This window comes from Oryx dammah, unplaced genomic scaffold (genome assembly GCF_014754425.2).
Source record: "Oryx dammah isolate SB20612 unplaced genomic scaffold, SCBI_Odam_1.1 HiC_scaffold_19, whole genome shotgun sequence".
Classification (NCBI taxonomy): domain Eukaryota; kingdom Metazoa; phylum Chordata; class Mammalia; order Artiodactyla; family Bovidae; genus Oryx; species Oryx dammah.
This window is the reverse complement of record NW_024070203.1, coordinates 22,910,972-22,928,494: the sequence shown is the minus strand read 5'-3', so window position 1 is coordinate 22,928,494 and position 17,523 is coordinate 22,910,972. Positions and strand designations below refer to the sequence as shown.

Below are 17,523 nucleotides of genomic sequence, written 5' to 3'. Positions count from 1 at the left end.
AGTTCTAGTGGTTGGAAGTCCAAGATCAGAGTTCCAGCATTGTTGGGTGAGGGTTGCAGACTTCTTCTTATATCTTTACATGGTGGAAGGGGTGAGGGAGTCCTCTGGCTTCTCTTTGATAAGAGCACTAATCCCAGCCATCAGGGCCCTGCCCTCATGATCTAATCACCTCCCAAAGGTCTGCCTCCTAATACACTGGCCTGCCCTGTCACGTTGGGCATTAGGCATTCAGCTTATGGATTTGAGGGGTACACAAATATTCAGATCAAAACAATCACTGATTTAAAAAAATCTTAGTCTGTAGGAAGAAAGACATTTATTTGTACATTGGGGAGTTTATCTACTATGGTGGAGCCTCATACTTTTGTAGTAAAAGAATTAGGTAATGGTGACTCAGATGGTAAAGAATCTGCCTGCAATGCAGGAGACGCGGGTTCAGTCCCTGGGTCAGGGTGATCCTCGGGAGAAGGAAATGGCAACCCACTCCATCATTCTTGCTGGGAAAATTCCATGGACAGAGGAGCCTAGTGGGCTACAATCCATGGGGTCATGAAGTTGGACACAGATGAGCTACTAACAGACACACACACACACACACAGTGATCCCGCCAAGAATGTGGGCTAACTGATTGCTTTCCTGCTGAAGTTATGGAAGAAATGATATATTAACATTTATGGAGATTCCCTTGTGATTTAGTAGCTAGGAGTCTGTGCTCTCACAGCCAAGGATATGGGTTCAAACACTGGGGGACTAAGATCTCATAGGCTCTGTGGTGCAGCCAAAAAAAGAAGAAGAAATGATACTAACATTTATAAAGAAGGTCACAACAAGAATCTCGGCAGCTTGCTCTGTTCCACATCTCTATTAGTAGGTGAAATCAACTGCAACAATGAAACAGGCCTCAAGCAGCCTGGGGCCCTTCTAATTGTCAGGATGATTATGAGGGGCTAGAATTCAAAGGACTGTGGGGCTGCAAACCAGATGACACCATCAGGGGACAGCTTGTGATGGCTCCAACCCTTGGAGGACGTATTACTGTCTTTGTCCAAGACACATGTCTATTCCAATTCCTTTTCATCCCGAGTGTGAGCTGCCAAGACCACACTGGACTCAATACCAAACCAGGCCTCCAGCCAGGAGATGATGTACATGAAGGACTTCTGAATAAGGAACTGGCTCACAAGTGAATGCTCACAGCAGAAATTAACACAATGTGGTAGATCAACTGTATTTCAATAAAGTAAAATTTAAATAAAGATAGTTATGGGACTTCCCTGGTGGTCCAGTGGTTAAGAATCGGCCTGCAAATGCAGGGTGACACGGGTTTGATCCCTGGTCCAGGAACTAAGATCCCACATGCCTCGGAGCAACTAATCCCATGGGTCACATTTACTGAGCCCACACTCTAGAGCCTGTGTTCTGATGAGAAGCCTGCGCATCGCCACTTGAGAGTAGCCCCTGCTTGCCACAACTAGAGAAAGCCCACACAGCAATGAAGAGCCCGTGTGCCACAAGGAAGACCCAGTGCAGCCAAAAATAAATAAAAGATCATCACCTCTCATCCTCTTTGCCATGTTTTAAGCAAGTCATAGGGGAGAAGATTGTATAAGAACTCAAGAGGGAGGGGATTGTCACCTTAGGGCATATTTACCATACTGGGTTATGAGATTGATAAAGAGCTGGCTCATTGGAAAAGACCCTGATGCTGGGAAAGATTGAGGGCAGGAGGAGAAGGGGGCCGCAGAGGATGAGATGGTTGGATGGCATCACTGATTCAATGGGAATGAGTTTAAGCAAACTCTGGGAGATAGTGAAGGACAGGGAAGTGGGGCATGCTGCCGTCCATGGGGTTGCAAAGAGTTGGACATGACTGAGGAACTGAACAACAAACCTGAATTTTTCTTTGACTCCACGATTTACTGGATGTGTATCTTTCAGTGAGCCATTTCCCTTTGCTTGATATGTCACTTCATCTCTGAATTGGAGCTAATCATTTGCTCCCTGCTCATGTCACACTGTCAACAAACTGTGACAAACCATGACAAACTGTCAACAAACTGTGGAAAATTCTGAAAGAGATGGGAATACCAGACCACCTGACCTGCCTCCTGAGAAATCTGTATGCAGGTCAAGAAGCAACAGTTAGAACTGGACATGGAACAACAGACTGGTTCCAAATCAGGAAAGGAGTATGTCAAGGCTGTATATTGTCACCCTGCTTATTTAACTTATATGCAGAATACATCATGAGAAACGCTGGGCTGGATGAAGCACAAGCTTGAATCAAGATTGCCAGGAGAAATATCAATAACCTCAGATATACAGATGACACCACCCTTATGGCAGAAAGCGAAGAACTAAAGAGCCTCTTGATAAAAGTGATAGAGGAGAGTGAAAAAGCTGTCTTAAAACTCAACATTCAGAAAACTAAAATCACGGCATCCAGTCCCATCACTTCATGGGAAATAGATGGGGGAACAATGGAAACCATGAGAGATTTTATTTTGTAGGGCTCCAAAATCACTGCAGATGGTGATTGCAGCCATGAAGTTAAAAGATGCTTGCTCCTTGAAAGAAAAGCTATGACCAACCTAGATAGCATATTCAAAAGCAGAGACATTACTTTGCCAACAAAGGTCTGTCTGGTCAAAGCTATGGTTTTCCAGTAGTCATGTATGGATGTGAGAGTTGGACTATAAAGAAAGCTGAGCACCAAAGAATTGATGCTTTTGAACTATGGTGTTGGAGAAGACTCTTGAGAGTCCCTTGGACTCTCCTAAAGGAGATCAGTCCATCCTAAAAGAGATCACTCCTGAGTGTTCATTAGAAGGACTGATGCTGAAGCTAAAGCTCTAATACTTTGGCCACCTGATGCGAAGAACTGAATCATGTGAAAAGACTCTGATGCTGGGAAAGATTGAAGGTTGGAGGAGAAGGGGACGACAGCTGATGAAATGGTTGGATGGCATCACTGAGGTGATGGACATCAGTTTGAGTAGGCTCCAGGAGTTGGTGATAGACGGGGAGGCCTGGCATGCTGCAGTCCAGGTTGGAAAGAGTCGGACACGACTGAGCAACTGAACTGACATGTCACACTTTCTGGGAAGATTAAATGAGATAATGTTCAGAAGCTATAGCTATGAGATTATGATGTACTAATGAACATAAGTGGGTTACCCAGATGAAGCTTTTATTAGAACTAGTTATCTTCCTTGGAAGTGAACAAATGTTGGGTTGCATAAATTTCTGATCTTTCTGTTGTCAGGGGCTTAAATACACTTGGATAACAAAACAGTATGTGTAATTTTAAAGAGACATTTATAGTTTATCAATTATGCTAATGGGAAATGTATATGCGAAAATCTTGACAACTAAGAGACTCTTGAGAGTACTTTTTCAGAATTATTTAAGACATCATAAATATAGATTATATGACTTTTGCATAATATCCTGCCAGCCACAGATGTCTGCCAAATAAATGCAGGGCTGGAGTCCTATGATGAATTATGAGTCAAAAGAGCAAACTTCTGAATCTAGCGCTTCCAGAGCCACAGAACGTGTCTGTGACCCTGGGAAAGTAAGTTGACTACACGAGTGAATTGACTTCAGTTTCCTCATTTGTAAAAATGAGGATGGTGAGTTCCAGAACCTCTGAGATGCATTCCAGCTCAAAGATTCTCAGAACCAAAGTGGCGATACCCTTTCCTGATTCAACATATTTTTAGGTTTTGGTTATAGGAAGCAGATCCAACTATCACATACCTCTCTTGTGAGTATCTGTCTGTTTACACTGCAATTTTTTTTTTTAATCCAGGATAAATTTTATCCCAGTAGTTAATTGACAAAGAGGCTAACAGGGACTCTGGAAAGCCCGAGTGTCAAGATAATGGGCATGCTTGTCAGTCTGTGTAAGCTGCCCAGGAGAAGGTTTTTTTTTTTTTTTTTTTTTTAAATAATTTATTTTTGGCTGTGCTGGGTCTTTCTCTAGTTGCAGTGAGTGGGGGCTGCTCTCTTTTGCAGTGTGCAGGCTTCTCATGGGGGCTTCTCTTGAAGTGGAACACTGGCTTTGGGCGTGCAGGCTTCAGCAGCTGTAGCACGCAGGCTTAGTAATTGTGGCCTGTGGGCTCTAGAGCTCGGGCTCAGTAGTTGTGGTACATGGGCTTGGTTGCTCTGCGTCATGTGGAATTTTCCTGGACGAAGGATCAAAATGGTGTATTTTACATTGTTAGGCAGATTTTTACCCACTCAGCCACTAGGGAAGTCACCATCCAGTATTAATGTCATATTCTTTGATACCTCGGGGCGGGGGGGAAAGAGTCCCACCAACTTAACCTATTTACTTTCTTAAAGGGCTGCATTTATGGAATTCTTCCTTTCACCAAAGTGTAGAAATACCTGCTAGTGTTCACACTGCAACTTGAATTGGAGGTTGAGTGTATATGGTGGGTGCTCTGGGGTGTTGCCTCATCTCCCTTTGGGACCAATGCATTCATTCCTCCAGCGGGTGCTGATGTTGTCTGCTGATGGCTCACAGCTGGGTTCCTTCCCAGGCATTCCCCTCAGCTGAAGAGAGCTGCTCAAACCCATTTCATTCCCAGTGACTGGTCGTTGCAAGTGTCGTAAAGTAGGAGCGAGAGGCCTGGCTCTATGGCCTCCACTTGGGGTAGCTCTCACGGTCTCTCCTGACCCCAGATTTCCCCATGAGGTTGGCTGAGAACTCTGGAAACAACATTGGCCTTTTGTCTCATGCGTTGTCATCACTGTCTGCATGGGTATTGATCCTGAGTTGCTTTACCCACTGGACTAAGGTTTCCCCAAGTAGAGGGTATGTACCTCAGGTAATGTACACAGTAACCTGCTGGAGACCAAAGGAGAAATTAGAACTTCTATTTATATGTTTGTATCTGGAGAATGGGAGTTGCCAAAGTAGATTGGTGCTTTTTCACTTTTAGCATCCTGGGACTTTTTGCTATGAATATGTGCCCAGGTAAATAACTCTATTGTTGTGTAGTCACTGAGTTGTGTCTAACTCTTTGTGACCCTGTGAACTGAAGCACGCTAGACCTGTTTGTCCCTCACCATCTCCTGGAGTTTGCTCAAATTCATGTCCATTGAATCAGTGATACCATCCAGCCATCTCATCCTACGTCACCCTCTTTTCCTTCTGCCTTAAATATTCCCCCACATCAGGGCCTTTTCCAATGAGTAGGCTCTTTGCATCTGGTGGCCAAAGTATTGGAGCTCCAGCTTCAGCATCAGTCCTTCCAATGAATATTCAAGATTGATTTCCTTTAGGATTGACTGGTTTGATCTCCTTAAGTGGCTCTATAGATTATATTAAACTAGAATGAGAATCTCTCCAATGTTGCATAGTGTGACAGTGACATGGTGGTTCACCAGTCCTCGGATGGCAAATCATGAACAGTCAAAAGCAAAGAAGAACTTTGTGTTTTTCCTTTATGAAAAGCAAGTGTTCTGTGTTTACTGATGTTCCTGGGATAACATGTCTGTCAGCAGCATACTGCACACCCAATATTAAAAAACAAAAACCAAAAGCTGTTCAGTCTACCCTTTGATTAGAAGGGGGAAATTTGCATTTTTGTCCAGCATTTTAGTGAGGTGGCATTAGTTGCAGATCCTATCCCAGCTTTGCTATGCTGCCCAAGGATGACAAGAAGAAAGATGCTGGAAAGTTGGCCAAGAAAGACAAAGATCCAGTAAGCAAATCTGGGGGCGAGGCCAAAATGAAGAAGTGGTCCAAAGGCAGAGTTTGGGACAAGCTCAATAATCTAGTCTTGTTTGACAAAGCAATGTATTACAAACTCTGTAAAGAAGTTCCCAGCTTTAAGCTTATAACTCCAGCTGTCATCTCTGAGAGACTGGAGATCCGTGGTTCCCTGGCTAGGGCAGCCCTTCAGGAACTCCTTAGTAAAGGATTTATTAAACTAGTTTCAAAGCACGGAGCTTAAGTAATTTACACCAGACACACCAAGGGTGGAGATGCATGAACAGGTCCTACCAGCTGTACATTTTGAAAAATAAAACTTCATTAAATAAAAAGGAGGAAGATTTAACAATGATTGAGAAAATAATTTTTCAAAAGAACTCGTGCTTTTTTCCCATTTTCAAAAGAACTCATGCTTTCGGGGAAATATTTTGAAAATGGTATTTAGAGACAATGCTATCAGTACTTGATTTTTTTTGGTCACTGTGTATAAAATGTGATACTTATTTTTAAAAACCCCTTATCTATGTATTTAAGCTTAGAAACAATATTTTATAATCTGTTTAATAATCTTAAATATAAAGAGGTTTGGTGGTGGTGTTGATTTATTCACTACGTTGTGTATGACTCTTTGCAACCCCACGGACTGTAGCCTGCCAGGCTCCTCTATCCACAGGATTTCTGAGGCAAGAATAATAAAGTGGGTTGCCATTTCCTTCTCCAGAGAAGGATCTTCCCATCCCAGGGATCTAACCCGGATCTCCTACATTGCAGGTGGATTCTTTACTGCTGAGCCACATGGACTTTTGAATCAATTTTTGCCCTCAATATAAAATGATGATACTAATACAATATCTTCTAGTTAGTTTGCTGCAGGAACCACTGGTTTATCAAGAAAGATGAAATTTTACTAGTCAAATTTTACTAGCTCAAAAATCTTTGCAAAATTGGAGGCAGAATTGAAAATGAATCTCATAATGTAGCCAGCATAGAAAACATTGTAGTCCTTTAACTGGACTAATGAGTCTTCAGGAGCTATCTTGCTTAGATGTAAGGGTTGAAATGTTTGAACTTAAAACCAATATGTGCCACGCTACAAAGTGGAAGCAGCATTTTAAAAGCAAGAAAGTATGTTCAATCACATTCCTCTAACTAAAAATGAATTATTATTATTCATTATTTTGATGAAATTGAAATCTTTGTATCATTAATAAGACGTGAAAGTGAAAGTGAAGTTGTTCAGTCGTGTCTGAAACTTTGCGACCCTGTGGACTGTAGCCTACAAGGCTCCTGTGTCTGTGGGGTTCTCCAGATAAGAATACTGGAGTGGGTTGCCATTTCCTTTTCCAGGGGATCTTCCCAACCAAAGGATTGAACCCAGGTCTCCCACATTGCAGGCAGACACTTTACCCTCTGAGCTACCAGGGAAGCCTTAATAAGAAGTAAAGCTAACTTATTCATAACTTACATACTTATATATAATAGAAATAAAAATACATGTATTGAAGCTGCCAGTTCAAACATACATATTTTTTCCTGTACACAAACAAGAAAATTTGGAACCTGCTGGGCCCTACTAAGGGATTCCCAGATGGCTCAGAGGGTAAAGAATCTACTTGCCAATGCAGGAGACTCAAGAAACTGGGTTTAATCCCTGGGTTGGGAAGATCCCCTGGAGCAGGAAATGGCAACCCACTCCAGTATTCTTGCCTGGAGAACCCCATGGGCAGAGGAGCCTGGTGGTCTATATCCATGGAGTCACAAAGAGTCAGAAATGACTGAGCACATACACAAAATAAAATGCTCTACTAGTTCAGTTCAGTTCAGTCGCTCAGTCATGTTCGACTCTTTGCGACCCCATGAATCGCAGCACGCCAGGCCTCCCTGTCCATCACCATCTCCCAGAGTTCACTCAAACTCACGTCCATCGAGTCTGTGATGCCATCCAGCCATCTCATCCTCTGTCGTCCCCTTCTCCTCCTGCCCCCAATCCCTCCCAGCATCAGAGTCTTTTCCAATGAGTCAACTCTTCGCATGAGGTGGCCAAAGTACTGGAGTTTCAGCTTTAGCATCATTCCTTCCAAAGAAATCCCAGGGCTGATCTCCTTCAGAATGGACTGGTTGGATCTCCTTGCAGTCCAAGGGACTCTCAAGAGTCTTCTCCAACACCACAGTTCAAAAGCATCAATTCTTCGGCACTCAGCCTTCTTCACAGTCCAACTCTCACATCCATACATGACCACTGGAAAAACCATAGCCTTGACTAGACGGACCTTAGTCGGCAAAGTAATGTCTCTGCTTTTGAATATACTATCTAGGTTGGTCATAACTTTCCTTCCAAGGAGTAAGCATCTTTTAATTTCATGGCTGCAATCACCATCTGCTGTGATTTTGGAGCCCCAAAAAATAAAGTCTGACGCTGTTTCTACTGTTTCCCCATCTATTTCCCATGAAGTGATGGGACCCGATGCCATGATCTTCGTTTTCTGAATGTTGAGCTTTAAGTCAACTTTTTCACTCTCCACTTTCACTTTCATCAAGAGGCTTTTTAGCTCCTCTTCACTTTCTGCCATAAAGGTGGTGTCATCTGCATATCTGAGGTTACTGATATTTCTCCTGGCAATCTTGATTCCAGCTTGATTCCAGCATTCCAGTAACACTGAAGAAGCTGAAGTTGAACGGTTTTATGAAGACCTACAAGACCTTTTAGAACTAACACCCCCAAAAGATGTCCTTTTCATTATAGGGGACTGGAATACAAAAGTAGGACGTCAAGAAACACCTGGAGTAACAGGCAAATTTGGCCTTGGAGTATGGAGTGAAGCAGGGCAAAGACTAATAGAGTTTTGCCAAGAAAATGCACTGGTCTTAGCAAACACCCTCTTCCAACAACACAAGAGAAGACTCTGCACATGGACATCACCAGATGGTCAACACCGAAATCAGATTGATTATATTCTTTGCAGCCAAAGATGGAGAAGCTCTATACAGTCAACAAAAACAAGACCAGGAGCTGACTGTGGCTCAGATCATGAACTCCTTATTACCAAATTCAGACTTAAATTGAAGAAAGTAGGAAAAACTGCTAGACCATTCAGGTATGACCTAATCAAATCCCTTATGATTATACAGTGGAAGTAAGAAATAGATATAAAGGCCTAGATCTGATAGATAGAGTGCCTGATGAACGATGGAATGAGGTTCGTGACATTGTACAGGAGACAGGGATCAAGACCATCCCCATGGAAAAGAAATGCAAAAAAACAAAATGGCTGTCTGGGGAGGCCTTACAAATAGCGGTGAAAAGAGAGGTGAAAAGCAAAGGAGAAAAGGGAAGATATAAGCATCTGAATGCAGAGTTCCAGAGAATAGCAAGAAGAGATAAGAAACCCTTCTTCAGTGATCAATGCAGAGAAATAGAGGAAAACAACAGAATGGGAAAGACTAGAGATCTTTTCAAGAAAATTAGAGATACCAAGGGAACATTTCATGCAAAGATGGGCTCGATAAAGGACAGGAATGGTATGGATCTAAGAGAAGCAGAAGATATTAAGAAGAGGTGGCAAGAATACATAGAAGAACTGTACAAAAAAGATCTTCATGACCCAGATAATCACGATGGTGTGATCACTTACCTAGAGCCAGATATCCTGGAATGTGAAATCAAGTAGGCCTTAGAAAGCATCACTATGAACAAAGCTAGTGGCGGTGATGGAATTCCAGTTGAGCTATTTCAAATCCTGAAAGATGATGCTGTGAAAGTGCTTCACTCAATATGCCAGCAAATTTGGAAAACTCAGCAATGGCCATACTACTGGAAAAGTCAGTTTTCATTCCAATCCCAAAGAAAGGAAATGCCAAAGAATGCTCAAACGATCGCAGAATTGCACTCATCTCACATGCTAGTAAAGTAATGCTCAAAATTCTCCAAGCCAGGCTTCAGCAATACATGAACCGTGAATTTCCTGATGTTCAAGGTAGTTTTAGAAAAGGCAGAGGAACCAGAGATCAAATTGCCAACATCTGCTGGATCATGGAAAAAGCAAGAGAATTCCAGAAAAACATCTGTTTCTGCTTTATTGACTATGCCAAAGCCTTTGACTGTGTGGATCACGAGAAACTGTGGAAAATTCTGAAAGAGATGGGAATACCAGACCACCTAACCTGCCTCTTGAGAAATCTGTATGCAGGTCAGGAAGCAACAGTTAGAACTGGACATGGAACAACAGGCTGGTTCCAAATAGGAAAAGGAGTACGTCAAGGCTGTATATTGTCACCCTGCTTATTTAAGTTATATGCAGAGTACATCATGAGAAACACTGGACTGGAAGAAACACAAGCTGGAATCAAGATTGCCAGGAGAAATATCAATAACCTCAGAAATGCAGATGACACCACCCTTATGGCAGAAAGTGAAGAGGAACTAAAAATGCTCTACTAAGAGCTTCCCAAATCTTTTTCAGTATTCCATCTTCAGTGCTTAGCAAATAGTAGATGTCATTGAAATGATTAATTAAATAGAGTGGCAGGTTAAAGCAACTGATGGATGAACTGGATGGATAGATGGACATAGATGGAGGGACAGATTGATAGATGGCAGCGCTGTGCTAGTTATTAGCAAGGGACGCAAAAGCAATGTCAGTCCTGGCACCTCTGCACACACCAGCTTACTATCCAGCCTAGGAGACAAGCACACTCACAGGCGATAGTTCAGCAAAGGCACAAGGCACTTGGTGATTAAAGGCTGAGTTAGGTAGAACCACATAAATGCATTAAATTATGCTGTTTCCTTCCATGAACCTGGAGCAAGCAGATCAGGGTTGAAAGCTGTCCTCTTCCACTCTCCAACTCTATATACTAATGACTGCATAGCCCCATGAGTGTTAGTGGTGTTAATCAACCCCCCATCTTGAGAAAGTAACTTTCTTACTTGAGAAATATTTTCTAGTTGCAGCTTTCATCAGTTCAGTTTTTTTTTGGTGTGAGAGTTTTCCTTCGAAAACTATAATTACAGCTTCAAGTCTGGGAATGCCTACAGAGGACCCCTGTAATTTCTTATTGAGACTTTGTAACAAAAGGAAAGAAAAAGGCCAAAACAAACAAGCAAACAAACTGCACTCCACAAATCCTCCTTAACTTAATTACTAACATCTTCATAAATTGAGCTATCTAGGAAACCCAAAGGGAACATGGACATTTCCTCAGTGATTCCCAACTTCACTGAATGCCATTTTTATGTAGCAGGGAATGTGCTTAAGGCTGGGGAGATTATGGTGATTAAACAAGCCATTAGGATAAAAAAAAACTTTTATAAAAGCAGGAAAGGATTTAACATTTTTGTGTCAAGCATTGTTCAGACAGTCATGTAACATACATTCATTGGCACTTGTTGTGTACTAGGCTTAGTCCTGTGTTACTGATACAAAGATAATTATCAAATGCAGAGATCAAGAAGGAACCAAATTGAAATTCCAAAACTGAAAAATTCAACAAATAAAATTAAGACCTACATGGAAGGAATTTGGACAATTAAAGAGAGAAAGAAATGCTTCCCTGGTAGCTCAGCTGGTAAAGAATCTGCCTGCAGTGCAGGAGACCCTGGTTTGATTCCTGGGCCAGAAAGTTCCCCCGGGGAAGAGATAGGCTACCCCCTCCAGTATTTTTGGGCTTCCCTGGTAGCTCAGACAGTAAGAGAAATAGTAAACTGGAAGGTACCTCAGAAGAAAATATTGAATGAAACAAGGGGAAGCAAAGGATGAAAAGATTAAGTTTAAGAGCTATACATCAAACTGTGTGACGGCTTCATGTATAATAAATTACAGCCTAAATAGAACCAGAGAATGGGGAGTGATATTTGAAGAAACAGTGACAGATATTTCACAATTTATGAGACATCAAACCACAAAATCAAGAAGCCCTACAAAACGTAAATAGGATAGCTACAAAGCAAAACATACCTAGATATCATATTAATGCTGATAGCAATAAAATCAAAGATTAAATCAAAGGAAGCTAGACAAAACAGAAACACTGGATGCTAGACACTAAGGAACAAGTTTTAAAGTGCTAAAAATATAAAAATCAATCTTCCAACCAAAGTACTATGCCTGTGAAAAATATCTTGTAACAATGGAGGCAAATAGAGACATTTTCAGAAAAATTGAGAATGTAATACTCATACTAAAAGAAATATGAGAGTATTCTTCAGATAGAAGGAAAATTACCCCTACTATGATTAATTAAAATTATACACACACACATACATATTTAAAATAAACAATAACAGGGACTGGTGGTCCATTTGTTGAGAGTCTGCCTGCCAGCTCAGAGGGACTAAAATCCCACATGCTGCATGTCAACTAAGCCCATTCACCAGAACTACTGAGCCTATGCTCTTGAGCCCGTGTTCCACAGTAAGAGAAGCCACTGGAGAGAGAACCCTGAATGTCTCAACTAGAGAGTAACTCTGGTCACCACAACCTGAGAAAGTCCATGTGCCACAGCAGAGACCCAGCACAGCCATAAGTAAATAATAAAATAAAATACACAGTAGCAATGGCTTATAAGTTAGGAAGATGTTACAGTGTTCTAAGAATTTTGCATTGGCTAGGAAATGGGTAATATTAGAGTTAGATAAATCAAGGGTGCATATTGTGATCACTAGAATAACTACTGAAATACCTATAAAACAGTATATAATGTCCATGCAAGTACATGAAGATATGAAGGATATGAGATAATAAAAAAATTTCTATCAATCTTGATGAAGTCAAGAGAGAAATAAAATGAATAAAATAGGTAAATGAATAGAATGTACTTAATAAGATGGTAATTAAAACCCAAAGCATCAGTAATCACATTAAATGTTAATAGAATAAATGCTCCTGTAAAAAACATAGATTGTTAGAATGGATTTTCAAAAATTCTGGCATATGAGTCACACCTAAAACATAAGAGAGAAAAACAATTATAACAAAAGAATGGTAAATGAAAAGAAAGGTGGTATGTCATATATATATATATATCACACCAAACAGGCTTAAGGACCAAGAATCACAAGATACAAAAAAAGACATTTTGTAATAAAAATAGGTTCCTTTTGCCAGGAAGATATAACAGTTCTAAATTTCTGTATGCTTAATAAGATAGTCTCAAATACATAAAAAATTAAATTTGATGGAACTGCAAGGAAAAATACATGAATTTGCTGCCAGAGTGAGAGACTTCAACGTATTTCTCAGTAATTAATAATAAATAGAAAAATTATAATATTTTCTGTAGAGAGAATATGAAGACAATTCAGTCTTTTCTCTAGTATGGTTGATTGAAATTTGATTTTTTAACTGATGATATTTCAGAAAGATTTCTTTCAACTTTGCAATCCACTCTTGGTAATGTCAAAGTTGGGAAGATCTCTATCAAACTTCTTCATGTATGAGTTATAAAATTAAGAAGGATTTCCACACACTTGCTTTTGCACCTCATTTTTTCTCCACTACCCTGTATTTTTGTTGCCAGACTCTATAGAAACCAGTCATATCTTGATAAACAATGTCTGACCCTGGGTATTATTTGCATCCTGACTCTAGTTGGGTTGCCATAGTGGGCAGGAAGAGTATTTCTGAAAGTCATTCCTTTCTGCCTGAGCTAACAATAATGTCACTGTACATGGAAGTGATTGGAGCCACACAAATATATCCCACTAAACTCACATTGGATAAATCTACTTCTTTTTTTTTTAATTTATTTATTTTAATTGTAGGCTAATTACTTTACAATATTGTAATGGTTTTTGCCATACATTGACATGAATCAACCAAGAGTATACATGTGTTCCCCATCCTGAACCCCCCTCCCAACCCCGTCCCCATCCTATCCCTGAGGGTCATCCCAGTGCACCAGCCCTGAGCACCCTGTCTCATGCATTGATCCTAGACTGGCGATCTATTTCACATATGATAATATACATGTTTTAATGCTATTCTTTCAAGTCATCCCACCCTTGCCTTCTCCCAGAGTCCAAAAGTCTGTTCTTTACATCTGTGTCTCTTTTGCTAACTTGCATATAGGGTCATTGTTATCATCTTCCTAAATTCCATATATATGTGTTAATATACTGTATTGGTATTTTTCTTTCTGACTTACTTCACTCTGTATAATAGGTTCCAGTTTCATCCACCTCATTAGAACTGATTCAAATGCATTCTTTTCAATAGCTGAGTAATACTCCATTGTGTATATGTACACAGCTTTCTTATCCATTCATCTGCTGATGGACATCTAGGTTGCTTCCATGTCCTGGCTATTGTAGACAGTGCTGCAGTGAACAATGCGGTACACGTGTCTCTTTCAGTTCTGGTTTCCTTAGTGTGTATGCCCAGCAGTGGGATTGCTGGGTCATATGGCAGTTCTATGTCCAGTTTTTTAAGGAATCTCCACACTGTTCTCCATAGTGGCTGTACTAGTTTGCATTCCCACCAACAGTGTAAGAGGGTTCCCTTTTCTCTGTACCCTCTCTAGCATTTATTGTTTGTAGACTTTTTGATAGCAGCCATTCTGACCAGCATGAAATGGTACCTCATTGTGGTTTTGATTTGCATTTCTCTGATAATGAGTGATGCTGAGCATCATATCATGTGTTTGTTAGCCATCTATATATCTTCTTTGGAGAAATGTCTATCTAGTTCTTTGCCCCATTTTTTGATGGGTCATTTATTTTTCTGGAATTGAGCTGCAGGAGCTGCTTGTATACTTTTGAGATTAATTCTTGTCAGTTGCTTCATTTGCTATTATATTCTCCCATTCTGAAGGCTGTCTTTTCACCTTGCTTATAGTTTCCTTCGTTGTACAAAAGCTTTTAAGTTTAATTAGGTCCCATTTTTTAATTTTTGCTTTTATTTCCATACTCTGGGAGGTGGGTCATAGAGGATCCTGCTGTGATTTATGTCAAAGAGCGTTTTGCCTATGTTTTCCTCTAGGAGTTTTATAGTTTCTGGTCTTACATTTAGATCTTTAATCCATTTTGAGTTTATTTTTGTGTATGGTGTTAGAAGGTGTTCCAGTTTCATTCTTTTACAAGTGGTTGACCAGTTTTCCCAGCACCACTTGTTAAAGAGATTGACTTTTATCCATTGTATATTCTTGCCTCCTTTGTCAAAGATAAGTTGTCCAAGGTGCCTGGATTTATCTCTGGGCTTTCTATTTTGTTCCATTGATCTATTTTTCTGTCTTTGTGCCAGTACCATACTGTCTTGATGACTGTAGCTTTTTAGTATAATCTGAAGTCAGGCAGGTTGATTCCTCCAGTTCCATTCTTCTTTCTCAAGATTGCTTTGGCTATTCGAGGTTTTTTTTGTATTTCCATACAAATTGTGAAATTATTTTTTCTAGCTCTGTGAAAAATACCGTTGGTAGCTTGATAGGGATTGCACTGAATCTATTGATTGCTTTGTGTAGTATACTCATTTTCACTATATTGATTCTTCTGATCCATGAACATGGTATATTTCTCCATCTAATAAATCTACTTCTTAAGCGGAATTCCCCAAATGATGCAGCTACTCCCACATCAATCAACATGAGGGAAAGTATGACAGAGAGAAGGCTAGAATGTAAACAGACAGTGGTCCTAACCAATTATGGGTAAAACATCTTACTTGGTACACTTCATAAAAGCCCATGACTATATAGATCCTTGGGCTTCCCAGGTGGTGCTAGTGGTAAAGAATATGCTAGGAGACACAAGAAATGTGGGTTTGATTCTGGGTTAGGAAGATCCTCTGAAGTAGGAAATGGCACCCCACTCCAGCATTCTTACTTGGAAAATTCCCTGAGCAGAGGAGCCTGTCAGGCTATAGTCTGTGGTGTCACAAAGAGTTGGACATGACTGGGTGACTGAGCACACACACACACACACACACACACACACACATATACACATAGACCCTTAGAAGGGAACTTTGGTCGTGAGAGACCGTGAAGGTTCTGCTTGATTAGTTCATAGTAAATCTGCCCTTGCCTGGCAACTGGTAGGAAGCTCAATAAATGTTTGTTGAATGAATGAAATGGGTTTCCCTTGTGGCTCTGCTGGTAAAGAATCCGCTGCAATGCAGGAGGCCTGGGTTTGATCCCTGGGTTGGAAAGATCCCCTGGAGAAGGGAATGGCTACCCACTCCAGTATTCTGGCCTAGAGAATTCCATGGAATGTATAGTCCATGGGGTTGCAATGAGTCAGACATGACTGAGCGACTAACTTGTATGATTCTTAAACCAAATGGAACAGATTCTCACCGTAAACAGCCAGTATGCCATCCTGATGAGAACCAGCTGACCATTGGGTCCTTCTCCTCAGTGACTGTTTCAGTGGAATCTTGATGTAGAGTTACTTTGGCCCAAGAAACTCAGTGATGGTTTATCCCTCATATGTACTTAAACAGTCTGGATTCAACTTGGGGCCACATCACAGAGCATGACTTGAGTTTGAACAAGTTGCATGAATCCAAATTTAGCCCCTCCAAAATTGCTAGCTTGGTCTTGAACAAAGCATAAAATCTGGGACAGTTGATTTAGTACTGCCAGGATTTAACGATTTAAAGTCAGATTCTCATCGGTGGTCAAAACATAGAAAACTCAGCTACCTCACCTTTAAGTTTTTTTTGTATTCTGTTCCCTTGAAATCTGTGGGTCTGTCTTGCACCTTGAATAGATCTTTTACCCATCTGTGGTTTTAAACAACACACATTGGTCATTTGAAAAATACTTCCTCTGTGAGTTATACAGATCTACCAATTATTGACATTTTTTATAATACAATATCAAAGCATCACATTCATGATTATTCCCAGCATTAGGAAGCTGTTTGAAATTCTAATTTTCACTTTGAAAACTGAATTTTATAATAGACAACAAATGTTGTTTTTCTTGAAGTGACTTGCTCACTTCATTTATGTTATTGTTTAGCTTTATTGAGATATAACTGACAAATAAAATTGTAACATATTAAGTGTACAAGGTAATGACTTGATATATGAATATAGTGTGGAAATGTTCCCACCATCCACTTAGTTAATAGGCACATCATCTCACACATTAACCTTTTTTTGTGTATGAGTGAGAAGACACTTTCTACTCTCTTAGGAAATTTCAATTACATGATACAGTGTTACCATCTATAGTCACCATGCTTTACATTAGATCCTCAGACCTTATTCATTTCATAGCTGAAAGTTTGTACCCTTTCACCAACCTCTACTTCCCCTACCTTCCAACCCAATAAACCTTTTATTTATGCTCCGTTTCTATAAATTTGACTTAAAAAAAATCCACATGTAAGTGATAGCATGCATTATTTGTCTTTCTCTGTCTGGCTTATTTCACTTAGGTTAGTACCATGTTGATGCGAATGGCAGAATTTCCTTTTTTAAGGCTGAATAATATTCCATTGTGTGTGTGGGGGGGGTGTGTGCACGTGCATGTACACATCTGCCTTCCACAGTTTAAGATATTTTCTTATGTTTTCATGAATATTTATAGTGTAGTTTTCACATCTAGGTCTATGATTCATTTTGAACTGATTTTTTTATGGTATAAGACAGAGATCAAGGTTTATTTTTTACATGTGTATATTCAGTTATTCCACCACCATTTACTAAAAAGGCTTTCCTTTCCTTTCCCCTTTGACTTGCACTGCTATCTTTGTCAAAACACACATCATCATATATATACATATATATGATGTATATATGTATGGTGATATATATATATATATATATACCCATTTCTAGACTCAATTCATTTC

General features: G+C 40.1%; 1 protein-coding gene across 1 annotated transcript; it reads left to right on the top strand.

The window, feature by feature from the left end:
• The first annotated feature begins 5,655 nt into the window (after positions 1-5,655).
• On the top strand, positions 5,656-5,970 carry LOC120878870 (40S ribosomal protein S25-like). The gene has a single exon (XM_040261753.1). The coding sequence runs from the start codon at positions 5,656-5,658 to the stop codon at positions 5,968-5,970; it is 315 nt and encodes a 104-aa protein (XP_040117687.1).
• The last annotated feature ends 11,553 nt before the right edge of the window (positions 5,971-17,523 follow it).

What these genes read in the sequence shown, in the direction of transcription:
- LOC120878870 (XM_040261753.1), top strand. Translation starts at nt 5,656, where the DNA reads ATGCTGCCCAAGGATGACAAGAAGAAAGATGCTGGAAAGTTGGCCAAG.